We start from the raw sequence: 19,815 nt of genomic DNA, 5'->3' as shown, positions 1-19,815 counted from the left end.
AATAAGTCATAGTGACTTTTTTAATGCTCTTAGCTCTTAGTTTTTGTTGAAACTGTTTTGTAGGTGTTGATTCAACTGTATGATTTTGGTTAAAGATGCTGCTGTTGACCTGCATTATACAGACAGATCTACATTTAGCCTAACTTCATTGACATATAATACTCATTAACAAGTCAACCTTGTAGGGGGTAAAAGGTTTAAAAGTACAATATTTTCATCAGATATTGTTGTTTCTGGTGTACAAATAATATTTTATTGCAATTCAAATATAAATTAATTAATTATCTAGTCATTAATTTATTATTATTTGTATTAACAAAAATACCCATCAGTAAAATGCTGGACTGACTGAGTATTGATTAGTAGTAGATCATCTTGCTAGCAAGGTTCAGTGTATAAAACATTGAGGCATCAGCTGATTTTGCAATTTAAAATACAATTTTATATCAGTTGTTTCTAACAATTGTTAGTTCTGTGGCTAATTGCTAAGTCTGGTAAAAATAACCCCTTTCTACTGTATGGCATGAGGGCTCTGAGGCTTGTACTGTAAATGACTTTTCGTAAACAGGATGTAATTAATTATTTTATGACCCATTTATTTTGAAATTGAGAATGAATTGAGGCTAACTCACGGGATAACATCTGACAGCCCACTGAGGCCTCCGAGCACTCCCAGAGCAGTGCTCCTTGGACACTGAACATATGGGAGTTGAATGGTCAGCTGGGATTTGTGTATCTGCATGTACACATGTAAATGTGTGTGTGTGTGTGTGTGTGTGTGTGTGTGTGTGTGTGTGTGTGTGTGTGTCTGTTGCTGACAATGTGTAATGCATTTGTCATGCCAGCCAGACCAAGCAGGCATAAAAGCCCTCTCTTCTTAATCAAGGCCCACAGGGTAATTCGGTAATACAGATGGGGCCTGTCATGTTTTTCTGAAAATCAAGATGACGAGGAGGATGAGGAGGATGAAGAGGATGAAGAATTCATATTGGCATCTGTGGATTATCTGCCCTCTGTTACAAGTAGAAAATTGGGCTAATAGATGGATTATTTAGATAAAGAGGTGTGTTTAGTTACCTTCCATACTGATTAAATTTGAAAAGAAACCAATTAAATTAAAGAGAAAAACAAGCTCTCAAGCTATAAGTACAATGCAGACAACAAAAACATCTATAATATTTATAGCTGCATCATCATCACACATGAATCTGCCATATGTTGTGTAGACATGTATCATTGTCTACCTTGATTATCCACTGTGCTGTATTAAGCACATTTCCCCTCAGGTTGTCCCAGTTTCCAAATGCTGCATATCTTCTTAGCTGTAACAGATCAGCTTCTCACTCTGCGCTTCTTCTTCTGTGCTCTTTCAATTTTCAATTTCCACTGCAAATGGGTTTCGTAGGAGGGGCAGTAGCCCTCACTCTCACCTAGGTTTCCTCCAGGTGTTTCTGTTGCATAATCCAATGACATGCACAGGAGTTGAACTAGTCTACAGTAAGAGAAGATTGTGTGAATCTTCCCTTTGTCTCTGTCTGGTGTTGAGACGAGTAATGATTCCTGAGCTTTCTCAGTGCATGCTAGAATACATTTCAGTTCCTGGTTAGCCTATGAATAATACATGCACCGTATGTATTTCTCTACAATTTGTACATAATGAGTTTGTATTGTCCTGTTCGCCTTCACTGCCAGATTTTCCCAAGTGGACAATAAGATTTGATTCTAAACCTGGACTTGGGCTTGATGCCCAGTAACGTTTCCAGACATTACTGAAAAGAAGATGCTAGCCCGTGACCCGACTGAAGCCAACTGGAAACCCTGTAGTGATAGAAATACTTGTCTTCCAAACACAAGTGTCTCACTGTGTTTGTGAATGGGAAGCCAGTAAGGGATCACACCTTCTTAATTGATGTGTGCAGAGGTATCAAAGGCTTTAACTTCCATGGCAGGTGAAAACAAGTGGCTTAATAGGTGCACGGCAGTTTATGTCAGGACCTGGTTATACAGGTCCTGAAAAAAAACAAGAAAAGTTAATGACACTGTCCAGTTTTCTGGTTTTCTGTATAAATTAGTCACAAAATGTGATTCTATCCTCACCAAAGTCAAGAATACCAAACACAATGTTTCTAAGCTGATAAAACACAAACGTTATCTTTTATGTTTTTATTGAAGAGTGATGGTTGAAATGTAATGTCAGCAGTATTTTCATAACTAATCCAATCATTTTTATCAGCAATAACCTCAAGCAAGTGTTTCCTGTAGCTGTGGATTAGAATTTCAAACTATTCTTCTTTACAGAACTGGTTCAGCTCAGACAAATTCTTAGGACGTCTGCTGTGAGCGGCTCTGTTGAGCTCATTCTACAGCATCTTTATTAGGTTGAGGTCTGGGCTCTGACTGGGCCAATCCATTACTGTTAATTAGGAGGAGAACATAAATATCAATACCAGATTTCACGTCAGCCCTATGGTGATGCTGTAGGAGCCATCAGGGGATCATTAAAGTTAAAGGATTCATCCTCTGGTGATGATGAATGTCTCAGATATGCAATAATTCATCCAGTAGTTGAAATAGTTCAGTAAGAAAACATCTGTAGGCAAAGCACAAGCTGAATTAACGACAAAAAAAACAAACTAATTTCAAAAGCGCAACTGCATTGTTGCCCCTTATTGTCCAGTTGGTGGAGCAGAACATGCTGTTGGAACTGAATCAACGCCTCCCAGCAGGCCTCCACCAACCAGAACTGTTTGCATCAGTGGCCCGGCACAGCAGGTTCCTGGGGACATATTGTGCATATAAATACACAGACATGCAGTTCTAATTCTGTTACTCATATCAACGTCACAGGGCACATAAAATCACTGAAGATGACAGTTTAACAATACAGAAAACCTTTAAATTGTCTAAATAAGATAAAAAAAAAGGTTCTGACCTTAAAAAAAAAAAAAAAAAATGCTGCAAGATGTCTTGTGTGCAAATGTCTCGTGCATACAACATAGTGAAACTCCCTTAAATAAACTTATTTTTGGGCTTTTTTTCCAAAAGACTCCACTTGACAACAACAACAACACATCATTTGGTAGAACTTCTAACCTTTGGCACCCAAAGCGACAGTAAATTGTGCCTCACCACCCTCACTTTACCTGCAAGGCCTCCGATTCCAGACACGTCCGATGTGCTGGTCACAGTCCTGCAAAAGAAAATACAACCCAACTATTACACCATCTCACAGGGGTAAAAGTACAAGAGCTCTTACCACTGCTCTGTGCTTAACCTCATAATGTGTGCTGCTGCCAAAACAGCTCAACCTGCATTTACACCATTGTCTGAAAGAGCCTTTGCAGTTGTTGTTGTTGTTTTCAATAGCACTCAAAGGGAGAAAATTGTGTTTGTGTGAGACAGAACGTGTCTGTGTCGCAGAGTGATGCTTGAAATACATTACATGTTTTTTCACATGATTCTCTTGTTTATCCCACAGATTCGTATAACTTGCCTCTTTTTTTTCTTATTTCACATTCACGAAATGTCAGTTCTTGCATTTGTAGGTGCAGCAACGTTCCTCATTTCTGATACTCTGGATTTTGCTTTTCTGAACCAACTCAAATGTTGGCAAGCCGAATTAGCCAAGATCCTACATAGTGCCTGGAAATGCTATCAATTGCCATGGTAACATGATAACCGTTCCAGGAAGCACAGTGGTGTTTTTCTGATTTCTTTCTTCCCTGGATTAATTCTACATGTCAATGTGACACTGTAAATGATGATAACCATTGTTTTTACCTCCAGTATTGATTTGAGTTTTGGACATGCTGCAGGTTCTGTTTCACATTTCTGCAGGATAAATGACAAACCAGCGTGATTACATGTATAAATCTCACATGTCCTACCTATACCATGTGCTGCTACCATCACTCACTAATCTTCCTTCTGGCTCTTGCAGTGAAACCAACAGTCATTGATGTGGGCATATATGTCAACAGCATCGGGCCTGTGTCATCCATCGATATGGTGAGTTAAAGCTTTCTCTGTCACCTGCTTTTCTCCTCTAGTCGCACACACTCACACGCATTAGTCCATTGTCCAACATTAGCATCATCTCACACGAGTGCTGTCGTTTCTCATGCTGTATTTGGAGGTCATGTGGGCCGCCGCAGCTGCTACTGTAGCAAATGAAGCCAGGAAAGACAGGTGTGGTGGCTTTGCTCACATCCCGTGTATCAGCTTGGATTAAGCAAGCGAGTAAGCTTGAAAAACTCAAAAGAGCCATCGAAAGTCTGTTACAAAAGCTTTCTGCTTTCGAGTTAAACAGCAGTTTGTGTGTCTGTGGAAAAGAGAAGACCTCTGCTCGCAGTGCCACTGTTTTTTCTAGTTTATTCTTTATTTAGTAACTAGATCTTTTGCACCAGGATGAAAATTCCCAGAACAGTTTTACTCAAAGGAAAAAATAGTTTTGGAAAAAGCCTAGAACATCAATCGATGCACATTTCGTTATACTTTGCCTGATCAGAAGCCGAAAGTGAAAGCCTGATGAGCAGTAATGAGAAAATAGCTACTTTTCAGACAACTGAAAGAATAAGCAGTCTGTTTAGCCTTGAGTGAAATGCGGTAGGCTAAATCGATAGAGGCTTCTATTATTTGTAATGCAAAGGCTCTGTTCAGATGTTGTCAATAGGCTCACATATGTTATTTATTTCCCTGCTTGAAAATTCCCTCTCAAGACATCCTAACTGTATTGCTTTGCAAATATTAACAGAGCTAAGCATAATAATGAAAGCATTCTGTCTGTGAACGTACCAGATCTCCAGATGTTGCAGCTGTTGCCTGGCAACATTATTTCCAGGAGTAAAAGCAATTTTGCCCTTTTTACTTTCACCACTATCCTGCAAGTTACATTTTTAAGATTAGATCTGCATTCAGAGTTAAAGTACAAAACCTTAATTATTGCTTGAACTAATGCTGCTGCTACTTCCCCTTCCTGTATATTATGTGTGTCTTTGCAGTTTAGTGTCACTTTCCTGAAATTGATGTATTTTAGTGATGATGATTATTATAATAACTATTAGCAACAAGGAAAACAAGCCTGTTTATCAGGTTGTTAGGGTTAAGGTTGTGTGTGGTAGACTACCTTTTAAATGAGTCCAACTATACACAGCTCCCTCAACCCTATTAATTATATGCCTGAGCATGATTCAGGCATTTAGCAGGGAGCATTTAGGAAGTGTAATTGGGTAAATTAAATTTAGGATGCAAAATAGTGTATGTGAAGTCACAGTTGTTTATGTACTCTGGACTCTGAGGAGCCAACATAAGATGCACAGTCACTTCAGTAATTATGGTGAACTTTGTAGTCGCTGCAGATGGTGTGATTGGTTGTATTTTCTTGAACTATCTTTACTGTAACTTTATTCCTGAGCAGCCTTAATAGCTGATAACTCTTAAACATACTTAAAGCAGCAGCATTTATTTGTGCAGAAATTCAACACAGCTCCGACGTGGTGAAAAGAGAATAACAAGTAAACAGAAAGTCTGATATTAGTGGCAACTTGTGAATTATGCTGACTTACATCCTAAATAATTTCCTTTGAATCCCTAGTGCGGATGAATAAACTAGAATTCAGCATTAAAATTCAGGATTCCACTACAGATGACAAACAACTAAATCTAAATCCAGCAAGTTCCCCGTGTATTGTTATGGTTCGGTGTGTTTGGCTCAGTTTCCTTCTGTATGTACACACAGATAGAGGTACTGACCTCTAAATTGCTTATGTTTTTTAAGTTGTGCATCTTTCAAGCAACAAGAATGGAGAACACACTAATAGGAGGATATGTATCAAGTGGAAATTAAACAAAATGATCTTCCTTTTATTTATTAAATCAATAAATAAAAGTAGAACAACTTGTATCCCTGTTGTACTGATATTGTTCTTTTGTACCGATGTTTTCCATATTTGTTCCATGTTTTGAAATCTTTTTATTTATATTAAAACTGTCTACAAAATAGTAAAAACACATGAAGACGTACACAATCCAGACTAATATTGCCGTTGTGAGTTTAAAAACTACTGCAGCCTGTAGTGGGTCAGTGGGGCGTGACTGGGCTCGGCTCACTGTGGGAGTTCAAACTTTGTCTCAGCGGAGAACCGGGTCCCGCTGTGACATTCAAGTTATTTTCCTCTGTGTAAGCACTGATTGGCTTCACCCTGTCAGGGCCGATGGACACTGGTCAATGGATTGTCAATTCCCCGGCTGCCTCTGGGCTTGACTGGACAGGAATTAGTGTAAAGTCACAACTCTTTTATCTCCCTCTCTCTCTCTGTCTGCCTCTGTCTTGTCAAAGAGAAAACAACTGATTTCTTTAGCGTGGCCTGCTATGGCTTGACCTGGCCTTGTTTTCTTTTCCAAAGCTCTGCATTCACACTACACTGCACTTTTCCTCCCACTTGAGTCCAATCTATCATGTGTCCTGAGACCTCAGTTTGGTGTGTTCGCTCCCTCTGAATGTTGTAAGTATGTGTAGCCCAGTGTGTGTATGTGACTTCCACTTGAAAAACCAGGTCAAATCCCCAGGGTGTATTAGATCCATGATCCATATTGATCACACACACACTGAGGCTGTCTCCGGTGCTATAATGTAGTCAGCAACTGAACTCCAGGAAGCTTCTCATCTTCCTTTGAACAAAACACATTATCTTTCCTCATTTGCTCTGATGGTAATGGGCACTGGCTGGGATGATGCAATGTCAAATGAAGCTGATAGTAATTTAGGACATACTGTGATGAATGGTTGAGTGATTAAACAGCATTAGCAGCATTGAAGTCAAGCAATAGTGCTGGGCTTTTATAGCTGGTGCTGGGAGAGTCAGATAACACAGCCTGTAAATTAACTGACAACGATGGGCGCACTTTGACAACAACACTATGTTATTGTCGTCTATGCTCGAGCCGGTGAGTGGGTGGCATCTTGAATTTACCGCTCTACTTCGGATCTTGCCAGTGTGTATCAACTAAGCACAGATATTATTAGGATAATCTGCTGTGTTCGTGAAACGGACTCACTGCGTCAAAGCTACGGGAAAGTGTGATTCCTCTGTGAATTTTAACACAGACACGAGTCAAGATGTTGAGTCTGTAATTTGACAAGGAAATCAATGCTTCTCCTTTAAGTTGTAGTGTTTCTTTGAGAATCTGTATAAAATGCAAAATTTAAAAATACTAAATCAGCTACATTGCCAAAATTTGTTTCTTTCCCATTGAGGAAATGCTTAATTCTTGACTCTAAATCGGAAAGTAGCAAAATTTCATATTCACATAAAGGTTTTCTTCATAAAAAAGGTTTATTCAGTTTTCATTTCAGCTTAAAGTAACTGTAGAACGAGACCTCCAGGATAGAAACATGTCTAAAACACAGCGGCAACAGACAAGACAAATCATCTTGAGACTGTTGCATCCAGATCTGCTGCAGGTGCTGAAATAATCAAGTTAAAGTGAATAACTTTAACTTTGTGACGTACACAACAGGTGATTAAGAAAATAGTTTAGAAATGAATTGTCTCAGATGAATTAAGCTCATTAAAAAAGTATAAGTCACAGTTTAGATATATCATGATTAGTTCACTAATTCATTTTTTAACTATTTCATACTAAATGTTGCTTTAACACAGTGTTTTTATTGAGTTATATGGAATATTGTCAACCTTTTAAATTAAAGAAATGTGTGTAGAACCTATGGATAGAAGCACACTCAGTGTTGCTACAGCCCTGGTGGTTCTCCTGTTCTGTTCAATGCATATTAGCAAGACAAACAATATCCCTGCAAAATTATGTTTTCTAAGAAACATAATTACAGAGACAATTAATTTTCTTACTGCAAACAAATCCCATGCAAACTGAAAAGACCAAAACCAATAATGAATTCGTGACTATATCCTGCTTAGCTTGTTTCGCTGAGCCACAGAGCTCCATTATTGTTCAAAAATTATTAGAATACATCAGTAACCCACACTGCGGCACTGGATGCCATGTTCCTTCATTACAAACACACACTGTAGTTTCTTTTGACTCAGTGGAGCATCGAATTTGTATTAGTCCAATAGATCTCACAGCTTTTTTTGAAAATTACTGAGCATTCTCACAATTGTTAGAAGAAATACTGCAATCTACAGTATTATCATAACTGGAACTACTGTGAATGAGCTGTTGCCATCATCCAAACAAGAAATACTTTGTCAGTGAAAGCTTTTCACTACACGCATTTGACTGACGTGTCAAAGCAGATAATTTTCACCTATGTGAAAGTGTTGGCCTGCTATTTGTAGCTGCAAGACAGTTGTGTCACAACTCTGCTTTCTATCATACTCACATAGAAAATGCACTGTATATCTTTTATATAGATACTGGAAATCACTGAAGACTTGATTGGTCATCATGTTACTGTGTCTAATCCCACGCGTACAGTTTATGTAGTGTTTCTCTCCAGCTGCAAATGAGGGTTAAATGATCCTTTGACAGTTCAGCATGAATGCCTTCTTCTCATCTTACCCTATGTGACCAAGTACAGGTGGGAGGGATAACACTGATTAGTGGTGAGTGTCACTTAAAGAAATAAAAGGGAACTGAAGAACAAAAATGGAGCTGTCAAACAGCAAACTAAATTATAAATAGGAAACAAATATGTAAACCTAACAAGCCAATTAACAACACGTTATGTAGCTACGTGGCTTTTATTTATTACCACTTTAGGTTCAAATGTTCTGCATGAAATGAATGTCCTGTTGATTTTTTGGTAATTATGTCCTGACCCGAGTCTAAAGATTGCTATCGAGGCCAATCCTGCATATTTGAATGGGGCTCATCAGCTAAAATAAATAATTTCTTTACTGTTCTCTGCTGTGGTTGCCTGCTATATGCTGCTTGTGTTGCAGCACTGCTCGACAGCTGGGCTGCACAGTGGGAGCATTTCATAGCCTATGTGAGTGAAAATTGGAGCGTGTCAATGTCAAAATGTATTTTTGTGAAATGGAGTGAGTTCTGACATGTGGATTGGTAAAATGCACAGCTCTGATGCTGTTGTCAGATCTTTTATCTACTTTCTCTTTCTTCTTAGCAAAGAGCAGTGTTATTAAACATTGAGGTAGTAGCTTTCAGCAGGTGCTGACCATCTCTGTCTGTGGCTAAAATTACATGTCTCTGATTGCAGTTCTTATTGTCTTTCACTAAGAATTTACAATATAATGAATAAAGCCGATAAAATCTTGTATGTGCATTTGTAGGGGACTATTTTGAGTAATGGATTAATATACATTTGGTATGCTAGTGAGAATTTATGGAAGCACATTGATAAATGTGGAATTGAAAGTAACTCAATGGTAATGTGCCTATGTTCATCACACTGGAGGAAGACGTCATAAAACATTGTGTAGGAATTATTTTTAGGTTATTTTAGGCTTTGGCTAAATACAACATGTTATCCATATTATATAATCTTAGAAACCTAATACAAAGAAATTCTGTCTTTATATCAGTTAGTGGGAAAAATATAATGTGTGCCAAAAATGGATGGGCGATCTCAATCTTTTTAAGCAGAATCATTATCCATGATCGAGATTGGAGTCTTTCTGCTCAGTTTGAAATGTACTATAGAGTAAAACCAGTGTAGAAATAGCCATGGGTGTAAGTAATTTATCCAGTGAGCGTAGCATTGTATTAGGCTATATCATTCTAATGCAGCTTAAATTAAGACAACAGTTTTCTTGCCTGAGGGGCACAGTTATTTATCCGCCTGAATCCAGTGTTGAATTTGCTTATTTAATGTGAGTCTATTAAATGCTTGTGCCAAATATGCAGTATAAACAGTTAAATGAACAGGCTGTATACACAGCAGCAGAAGTTATCAAATCCTGATGTATTTACGTTAGTCTGTGGCACCTAAACTGGTCTGAAATTTTAACTGCAACGTTGTGCACTGGCAGATATGGAAAGCAGCATACAGTGTACTCGACTTCCTTCACAATGACCGTTGGTCTGTTTTCTCACCCACATACTCATGAAATAATATTTGTTTTACATGTATTTTGTGAATCTCTCAGTTGTGTGTGGTGCTTTAGCTGCAGTTTTTTCATTGTACATTGTTTTACTTATTACAGGCTCATTTAAATTCTGCCATGTTTCTCTCTATGTGTGGCGAGTGAGAATAATCACTCACCCATTTCCTGAATCTACATTTTGTCTATCGTATTATCACAATTAGATTAATTTCTCAGAACATGTCAGTTCAGATCCATCTAAATCGGGCAGGAAGGGATTGATACATCCAATACAGACAGCCATCTACATTAGTCCAGATAAATGTGTTTACATGAATAATCTTTGAAGTGATGTCATTTGGAGCTAAGAAAAAAATGGCCCCGTTTGACAGATGCAATATTTCAAAGCAGTTGTATGTGTGTGTGCGTGTGTGTGTGTGTGCGAGTGTGTTTTTCTCAGATAAAGAAACGGTCTGTACGTGCACATCCTGTCTGTGTGTATATGCAGCTGTGTGAGCGTGAATAGCTTCCCTTTGTGCCTTTCATTGTTTGGACTGATAAATCCATTGAAGTACAAGTTCGTGGTGAGTGATTCCAGACACTTTTCAGCTGCTTTGCTCTCCTCTTTGATCACTTCTACTTACTGAGATCCCTTTTTCTTTTGCTTTTATTTTATGCTGCTGCGGAAGCTCAGCTGATGAAGACAGAATCTCAGTTTCATCTGTTGTCTTCACAAATCCTTACTCATTCAGGTTTGAGATCAAGGTTGACGACAGCAAAGGCAACGAACCAAATTAGCCGTCACTTGAGTCCTGACAGTGACTTTGACAGTGAACACATTTATCATTTCATAATTAAAAGAAAAAGACAAGGAGAAGGGACAGTGAGTCAGAGATGGAGAGGACAAATTATTATTCTAATTGGCACGCCATCAATCTCACGCAGTCCTCTGTTTTCTTGCCACACAGACTGTGCAACTGTTAGTCAGCATGCACATTTCAAAGATGTCATTACTGACCCAAAACACAAAGCGGGTCATGGCAACAGAGCACAGCCGTGCTTTTAAATAGCTGTGATCGACTGCTGTCAACGCATGTTGCATTTTTATTTTGTTTACATTGTGCACTAAATGGTGAGTACGCAGTAAACACTAGTTATTTTTCAGTTTTAGTTTCAGAAACTCAAAAATAACTAGTTTTTTTTTTTATATATATTTTTTTAGTAATGGTGCAAAATAAAGTTTTTTAGCCATGGTAAAGCCAATCTGAATGATTGGTAATGTCGGTCTGTTGGTTGATACACTGCTTTGAAATATCTAAAGATCTACTGGTTGGATGGACGAAATCCACCAGGACGTTCGCATTTGTCCATTTAATATTTTTAATAGCGTTATCTTCTCGAACTGATTTGGTTCATGGCCAAACACAAACTAACAAGTGTCAGCATGGTGTCAAACTAAACTGGCGTATTGATAGAAGCAAAATGCAACAAAGTGCAAGTGTGAAAGAGACAAATTATGACATAACCCTACATAAAGATAAGTATGTTTTTAATGACATCTTCTTGTTGTATACTATTTTTTTGGCACTTGACTGTTTTTGGATGGATTACTATAATCAGTATGGCCTCTAAGAGAGACTTGGCAGCGTTCTTAATGTTTACTTGTATTTCTTTTCTTAATATTGTTGCTAAATTAAGTTCTTGCTTACAGTAAGAAAATAAGAAACTCCTTAGTGATTTATTTTATCATTAACACTGCTTTAAAATACATGTCAAATCGAGACTGCATGCTAATAGATCATGATTTTCACTTTGATACGTCCACTGCAATATGTGTATGTGTCTTTGAACATAGGGAGAAAATTAGTACACCCTGGACCTTTGACTCTGGGATTGTTGTGTGTTCTTGTTTGTTTTTGGGTTTTTTTTGAGAGTTGTATTTTTGTTTTCCCAACAAAGCGTCTCCTCCTGTACTTGCACTTAAACCTTGTCAGTATGAGAGAATGCTTGCACCCTTGGCACGACAGCAACAGGGGATGGACTCACTGAATAATTGAGTCCATAGAGATTGAAGGACATGTTGTCCCTCTGCTCTGAATAGACAAATGCTATTTTTGTGGCAGAGACGCTTACTTACAACAAACACAGACACACAAGCACACACGGACTGGCCAACACAGGCACGCGCACTTTGTTGACTACCTAGCTACCTATGGTATGTAAAAATACACACACATGCAGGCAGCATCAAAGGCTTCAGAAAAGATCATGGTACATTATGTTTCCCTCCCTCCATTTCTCCTTTCATTTCGGTTCAGTATTTGCTGCTTATCTATGCTTTATGCACTGTTGATAATGTTTCCAAATCTGTTACGGGTTACTGAGTGTCGTCTAGTGTTAAAGAATGTGTTTGATTCAACGGTAGAGATGCATGTAACACAGTGGAATGGATTTAACTTTTATTTATTATCAAGATCACAGTACGATCTTTTATTTGTGGCCAAAAAATTGCAAACAAAAGCAAAAGACAAACATTGTAAAATAAGTAAAAATGAATGAAATAGAAGACACGATACATGTGAATGTAATTATTGTAAAAACACAACTGTCACAACCTTTAAAACATATGTTTTTTCATATTCTTAGTAATATTTTATCATCATAATAATTGGTAATGGGGGATCTTACAGTGACATTCCTCAGGTATCCTCCTCAAATTTACAGCAGAGAAAGGAAGTTTTGAGTAGGCATTGGATATAGAAGAAGTAGACATCATGGTAGCACCAACAGGTTTAGACAGAGTTCTGGACACAGGGGAACAAGCAGTGGGAGGACAGAGCTTGCGTGCAGAGACATGTAGAGAATGGCTTCAGTTGTGCACATGTGGCAATACTGCAGTGCATAAAATCATGTGGATACAGATCAGAAGCTTCAGTTAATGTTAACATCAAACCTTAGAAGGGGGGAAATGGCATCTCAGTAAGTTGACTGTTGATACCAGACGTGCTGATAGAGTATCTCCGTCTTTTTTTAAACATCATTTTTATGCCTTTGTTTAAGTTGTTAACAACGTATAGTCAGACAGGAGGAATGCCGCAAAGGTCGTCAGCCAGTCTAGAGTCACAAATGTTTTAATTATATGTCACATTCAGCTAAACAGGGCACTCCAGCTGGTTGAGTATTACTGAAACTGCTTACTTCCTGGGGATTTCAGCAGGTTCTGGAGTTTACTCAGAAAAGGGCAATAAAAAAAATAATAATAAAAAATGGAACAGAGTGGAAAAGCATCTCACAATGCACTATATGTCTAACCTTGAAGTGAACGGGTTAAAGCAGCAGGAGACCTTGTGTTGCACTTATGTCAGCCAATAATAGAAATTCAAGGCTGCAGTTCTTCACCAAAACAGGACCATTAAAAACTGGAAAAATGTGGTCTCTGACCATAATACAAAGTTAACAACACATTATTGTGTAGCTTGGTCGGGTCATACACGCATACTTAATGCTTTCAATCTGATCTGAAACATAATTTGTCTCCTTTCTGTGACAAACTGACCCATACCAATAAACAAGAACAGCAGATCTTCGATGTCCTCCCTTTGCTCGTGTGTGTCTCAGACAGTTTCACGGCAGTATACAACAGTGGCATTGCAAAACCAATCAACTACTCTCAGGGGGTACTGCATATGCAGTGGAAAAAGAAGTCCTAAAAGTGAAGCAAGTAGAGTTGAGGCGTTACGATGTGGTAGAAAAATTTTGGGAGTTGCTCACATACTTAACTCACATTACTGGTGCAGCCAGATTTAGTTAAATGGAGATTTCATTAAGACTTTCATTAAGTCCACTTTGGTTCAAACAGTGACTGATGGTGTGATCTGATTCTGATGTACCTTATCTATCTCTTCAGTTTGCCATCGACTGTCCTCTTGCGGCCACGTCCAGGGAGGTTGGCTACAGTCCTGTGGACCTTATATTTCTGAGTAATATGTAGTCACAGGAACATCAAGCTGCTTGGAGTTGGTCTTACAGCCTTTATCTTTAACATGTTTGTCTATAATGTTTTTTCTAATCTCCTGGTTGTCTGTGGACTTACTGATTACAAGACACCTTGATGGCAATTTCAGGACATTCTTTAGTTAAACTTGTACCTATGTTTAATTTATTTATTTTATCTTTTCTAGTGCCATAATTTTTGTCCAGGCCAGTCTCATTAGATAAGGGGTGCCAATAATTTTGTCTCCGTCTGAAAAAGTAAAGTACATTTCAAGTGCGAAACATTGCTATAAAGAGGGCCAACTCTGAAAAAGCTAAAAATACTAAGACTGTTCCGTAATCAGTCCATCTCGCCATCACATATAGTGCTGTAATAATTTTACCATCACTAAGAGCATAAATCAATTCAGGAGACACTAACACAGAGTTTCAAGATGTGATGTCTATGTTTTTGTCTGATCGTAATGTACAGAGACATGATGCCCTTAAGGCTTTGCAATATGTCTGAATCTGATTCTGTTCCTTTTTGTGGAAAATGAAGAACTCATCTGTACCTTTTTCATTTTAATTTAGAATAATCAAGTATAATTTCCACCAGTCTAGCAAGGAAAAACCAAGACTACCCTCAGATGACAACAATCTGATCAGTGTTTTGTTGATATGATTCTGAGGAAAAATCTTTGTAGTCTTTGTAATCTTATGCTTTTTTCAGATGTCAAAGTCACTTTAAATGCATGTAAAAGTGTGTTTGCATGCCGGTGTGCTGTATGTTTTTAAAGGTTTTCTATGCTTGACCTTCAGTGATGAGATTCATTTAGGTGCTGGCAGAGAGAGGCTGAACATTCATAAGAAAAGGTTATCTGGTTGCTATGCACAAGGACGCTGTTCTTCACCTCTTCCAACAAAAAAAAAAAAAGAACAAATGCAGGGTTTTTCAGAATCTTCTAATATTAATGGTTTTGTCTTACAATAGGATTATGGAAACGTTGTACTCTTAAGGATGTTTCCCAATAAATCTAAGCAAGACTGAGCAGTAAAAACCAAAAAGAAAAACCTCAGTGCTATGAAAAAATATTAAACCCAACGATTTCCTCCCTTTTTGTGTATTTCTCATACTAAATTCATTCAGATATTCAAACAACATCTAACATAAAACCAAAGGCAACCTGAGCAAACACAGCATGAGAGTTTTAAAACATAATTGTATTATTGAAACAAAAAGGTGATAGATACCTGAACTCAATAGGTAGTTCATGTCTGGACTGGGCCACTCTAAAACTTTAATTTTATTTATTCTGAGCTGTACAGAGGTCGACCTACTCATATTCCAGTTGTGCTTAAACCAGCTTCAAATTACCGGCTGGTGACCTGCTGTTCTCCTTCAGGATTCTCTGAGATTAGAATTCATGTTTCTCTCAGTTATGGTGAGTCTACCTGACCAAGAAGCAGCAACGCATCACCATGACATTAAACTACTACCTCCATACTTAATTGTACGTATGATGTTATCTTAGTGGAATTCTGTGTTTGGTTTACACCAGATGCAAGTGGACCTTTGGTTTTCAAAACGGTTCAACTTTTGGATAAGTTATCATCATGCTCTTTGACTAATTTAGGAAGGCCAACCACTCCTGGGAAGGTTCACTATTGTTCTCAGTCTTCATTTTTAGATAGTGTGTTTCAGTGGGATCCAGGAGTCCCACAGCCCTAGAAGCAGCTTTGTGACACTTTCACAGGCTGATCAGTGCAGCAACGCATCACGCATCATCATTTGGTGTGAGACAAATACTTTTCCGATAAACTTACTATTGGTATTAGATCACCTTTTTGCTTCACAAAATACACACAATAATATAATTTAAAACCTTTGCTGAGGTTGCATTTGTTTTGTTAGAATATGCCCGAAGATTTCAAAATGTTAAGTGTGGAAAAAGAAAATAATTCAGCAGCAGGTTAAATATTACTTCACAAGACTAAATATTCAGTGGCAAGAAAAAGTATGTGAACTTCTGTTGTTTTCTGCATTAATTTGTCATAAAATCTGATCTTCATCTAAGCTATTAACAAATATAATGTGCCTAAAATAATAACACAAAACTATTCTGTTCTTTCATTTCGTTCTTGAGAACAACCATAAAAACCTCATAGTGGCAGTGGAAATATGTGAGCCCTTGGAATTAATAACTTGTTGAAACACACACGCACGCACACACACCCGGCAGCAATAAACTCAACCAGGCGCTTCCTGTAGCTGTGAAACAGACCTGCATATTCTTCAGGAGGAATTTTATCCCATTCCTTCTGCAGAGCTGCTTTAGCTCTGTCATATTCTTTGGATGTCTCATCTGTGTGGCGCTCTTAAAGTCGTTTCACAGAATCTCTATTGGGTTGAGGCCTGGGCTCTGACTTGGCCACTGCAAAAGGCGGATTTTGTTTTGCTGAAGTCATTCGGTTGTGTGTTTTTGGGTCATTGTCCTGTAGCATCACCCCACTTCAGCTGATATACAAACATTCTCACATTATGCTGAAGAATTTTTTGATACACTTGGGAATTCATCTTCCCCCCAATCACTGCAAGCTGGCCAGGGTCTAATGCGGCAAAGCAGGGCCTAATAATGATGTTTCCTCCACCATACTTTACAGGTGGGCTCATGTTTTTGTGATGGTATGCAGTGCCCTTTTTATGCCAGATGTAGTTCTGCATTCTTTTCAAATAGTTCAATAGTTAATAATGTTTTATGATGAAAAGCATGAAATTGTGAAAGGTTCACATACTTTTTCTTGCCACTGTAGAACAAAACCTTACACATGTACAAAATGTAGGGAGAAAGAGATGGCATCTCCAGTCTCTTTTCAAGTAGAACAGGTGGAGTCGAGTGTTGGAGACGGTTATCAATCATCAGTGGAGGGTGCAGATTGTAGCAGGTGGAACAAAACACAACAAGCAGCTGCAGCATTATATGAGCATGAAATCATAAAGACTGACTCACTGTCTTAATTAAATGTGAGTGGTGACTTGTTCGAGTATGATTTTTGGAGTCAGCAGATATGGATTAGCTGACAAAGCAATTAGTTCAGGATCACAAAATCTATAAAATATTTATTCCTTTTCCTTTGGTGCTCCCACAGCTGGTGGTGCTATGAGGACTGCCTAGGTGGTTTAAAATGGTTAAAAACGGGCCAGAATCACATCCACATTAAGTCTGTAGTCACTGTAAGAAAATATTTTATTATCAAATCAAATATTTTGAGATATTTTCAAAATATGTTCTAGTTTATGTTCTAGTCTAAACATTTTTGACTGGCAAGATATTTTAAATAACATTTTAACAATTTTCTTTTTAATGTAAAGACAAAATGCAATCTAGGTAGCATAACATTTCCTTCAAAACATATTTGCTCTTGCAAATTAGTATCATACTTATTTATAACCTAATTAGTCAGGACACAAGTTTAACAAAGTCTAAATATAACATCTAATTATGTTGGTTACATGGAACATGGAATCAACAAAATAAGTTTTTTTTTATTTTGTGGCTCAGAAACATCATAACATCTGCTTCAGAAGCTCTCATTTATTTATCTCGGAAGATTTGTTACTTCTACTAATAGTCCTACTTATGCTGCTCCAGCTGATTTATTAATGGCAACACTGCAGACGAAGGGACACTACTGTTGCCTCTATTACATCAGGACAAGGAAGGTTTTTATGTAGCACATTGACTTGCTTGGTATATTAAATGTGCTACATAAAAACCTTCCTTGTCCTGATGTAATAGACACATGAATAAAAACAAAAAGACATCTAAAACAACAACATAGATATATAAAAAGAAAATATACTAATTTGTACTCTAGGCTCTAAAGGGAGAGGTGAGTTCCTGAATTTCAACAACGTACTTGGTTTATAGTCTTTAGAGATATTAAATATGTATACTGGGCCGTAACCCATTCAGTGATTTATGGACAAGTAGTGCCTGTCGCCTGTTCTTTTAGTCTTAGATAATATTCTACAAAGGAGCATTATAACATGTATTTGTACTTTAAATTAAAAACCATATAATGTTTTGTCATTGGAGCCCCAGAGAAAAATTTAAACCCTACCTTAAGCATAATATGGCCACTTTAAGCAAAAGATTTATAGATATCAATTGCTGACACTAGTGCTGTATCACAGTATTTAAGATTCCGGCGGTGTCGCTTTTTTATGCATGTCTGGGTTTTCGTAGAAGTTTGTCTTATTCTACTGTCAGGAGTACATAAAATATGAACATAAGAAAGAGATACTTCTTAAAGGTTCTATTGTTGTAGAAAAAAAACTTCAAAACAAGGTATTTACTGGCTTTTGATCAATCGCAGCCCCCTCAGTTCTCTTTTAATACTTTTAACATTCCAAATTTTAAAACTCAATAATATTATATTTCATGGTACAGAGCAGTTTGACTGTATTTCATCACAGTAAGATGTACGTCCATACCAGTGTTTTAATCATTTGGTTCAGAAACCAGTCTTTTTCGATTGTAGTAGAGCCCCATCTGTGGGTGGCATGAAATGTAATGTAAAGAAATGTAACGTGTTTGTAATGTTCCATCGTTAGGTGTTGTGCAAAACATTGTTGTGTGTCATGGTTTTGACCTGTTAAAGATATTTTTTTAGGATCATTAGTTATAAACATACTGTGCCTATAAAAAATATTTCCCTCTTGTATGTTTCATCCTTTTATTGACATTATAAATCAATATCTTCTTCCAAGCCGTATTTGTTTTGCTGATTGAATAAGATTTCCTCCAGGATCATCCTATATTTTGCTGCATTCATCTTACCCTCTACCTTAACAAGCCATTCAGGGCTGGCTGCTGAGAAGCATCCCCACAGCATGATGCTGCCAACACTGTGATTCACAGGATGGTGTGTTTGTGGTTATTTACATTTACATTTAGTCATTTGGCAGATGCTTTTATCCAAAGCGACTTACAAGGGTAGGCAGGGTAAGCACAATTTTGGTCTCAAGAACCTGGGCAACAGTTGTATGTACTTTCTCTCCTATCTCAGTTGCTGAAGCTTGTACCTCCCTCAGAGTAGTCATCGATGTGTTAGTGGTCTCTCTCACTAGTCTCCGTCTTGCACGGTCACTCAGTTTGTGTGGACGGCCTGTTCTAGGCAGATTTAGATAAATCTAAATTCCTTCCATTTCTAAATGATGGATTTCACTGAACTCTGGGGGATGTTTAGTGTCTTGGAGATGGTTTTTGTATCCATCCCCTGACTTATGCTTTTCAGTGTTCTCTGAACTGCTGGGAGTGTTCCTTTATATTCATGTATTCATCCATCACAATAAACAGTGACTGGACCTTCCAGACACAAGATTCTTTATACTGCAGTCACTTGAGACACATTCACTGCACTCAGGTAATCCCCATTTTACTAATTGTGGGACTACTAGCATAAATATCTGGACCTTTGTTGGATTAGATCGGTGATTTTAAAGGGGGTGAATATTAATTCAAACAGTGATTTCATATTTTTATTTATTTGACATTACTTTGTAGAAACCTGCTTTCACTTTGACATTATTGAGGTAAATTATATTGTCAAAGTCACCAACTTTTATTGGCCAGGATGGATTTATAATGTCAATAAAACGAAGAAAACATCCAACGGGGTAAATACTTTTTATAAGCACTGTAAGTAAAAAGACTAGGCACAGAAAAGAGGAAGCCCTATTGCACAAACTAAGAACATTAAATTGTCGGTCTTTGAGTTAGACAAAGACAAACAGATGTTGATTGAACTTCAGGTT

The 19,815-nt window shown here is 37.7% G+C and overlaps 1 protein-coding gene across 1 annotated transcript in view; it reads left to right on the top strand.

The window, feature by feature from the left end:
- LOC113164370 (gamma-aminobutyric acid receptor subunit gamma-3-like) overlaps positions 1–19,815 on the top strand; it is a 73,924-nt gene that overhangs the window by 21,922 nt on the left and 32,187 nt on the right. The window contains exon 3 of the mRNA XM_026363635.1: positions 3,941–4,008. Coding sequence (XP_026219420.1) covers positions 3,941–4,008 — 68 coding nt within the window. The remainder of the gene's footprint in view (positions 1–3,940; positions 4,009–19,815) is intronic.

The sequence above is a fragment of the Anabas testudineus genome, chromosome 2 (genome assembly GCF_900324465.2).
Source record: "Anabas testudineus chromosome 2, fAnaTes1.2, whole genome shotgun sequence".
NCBI classification, from domain to species: domain Eukaryota; kingdom Metazoa; phylum Chordata; class Actinopteri; order Anabantiformes; family Anabantidae; genus Anabas; species Anabas testudineus.
Note: the sequence above shows the minus strand (reverse complement) of the source record. Positions and strands in the feature narration are given on the sequence as shown.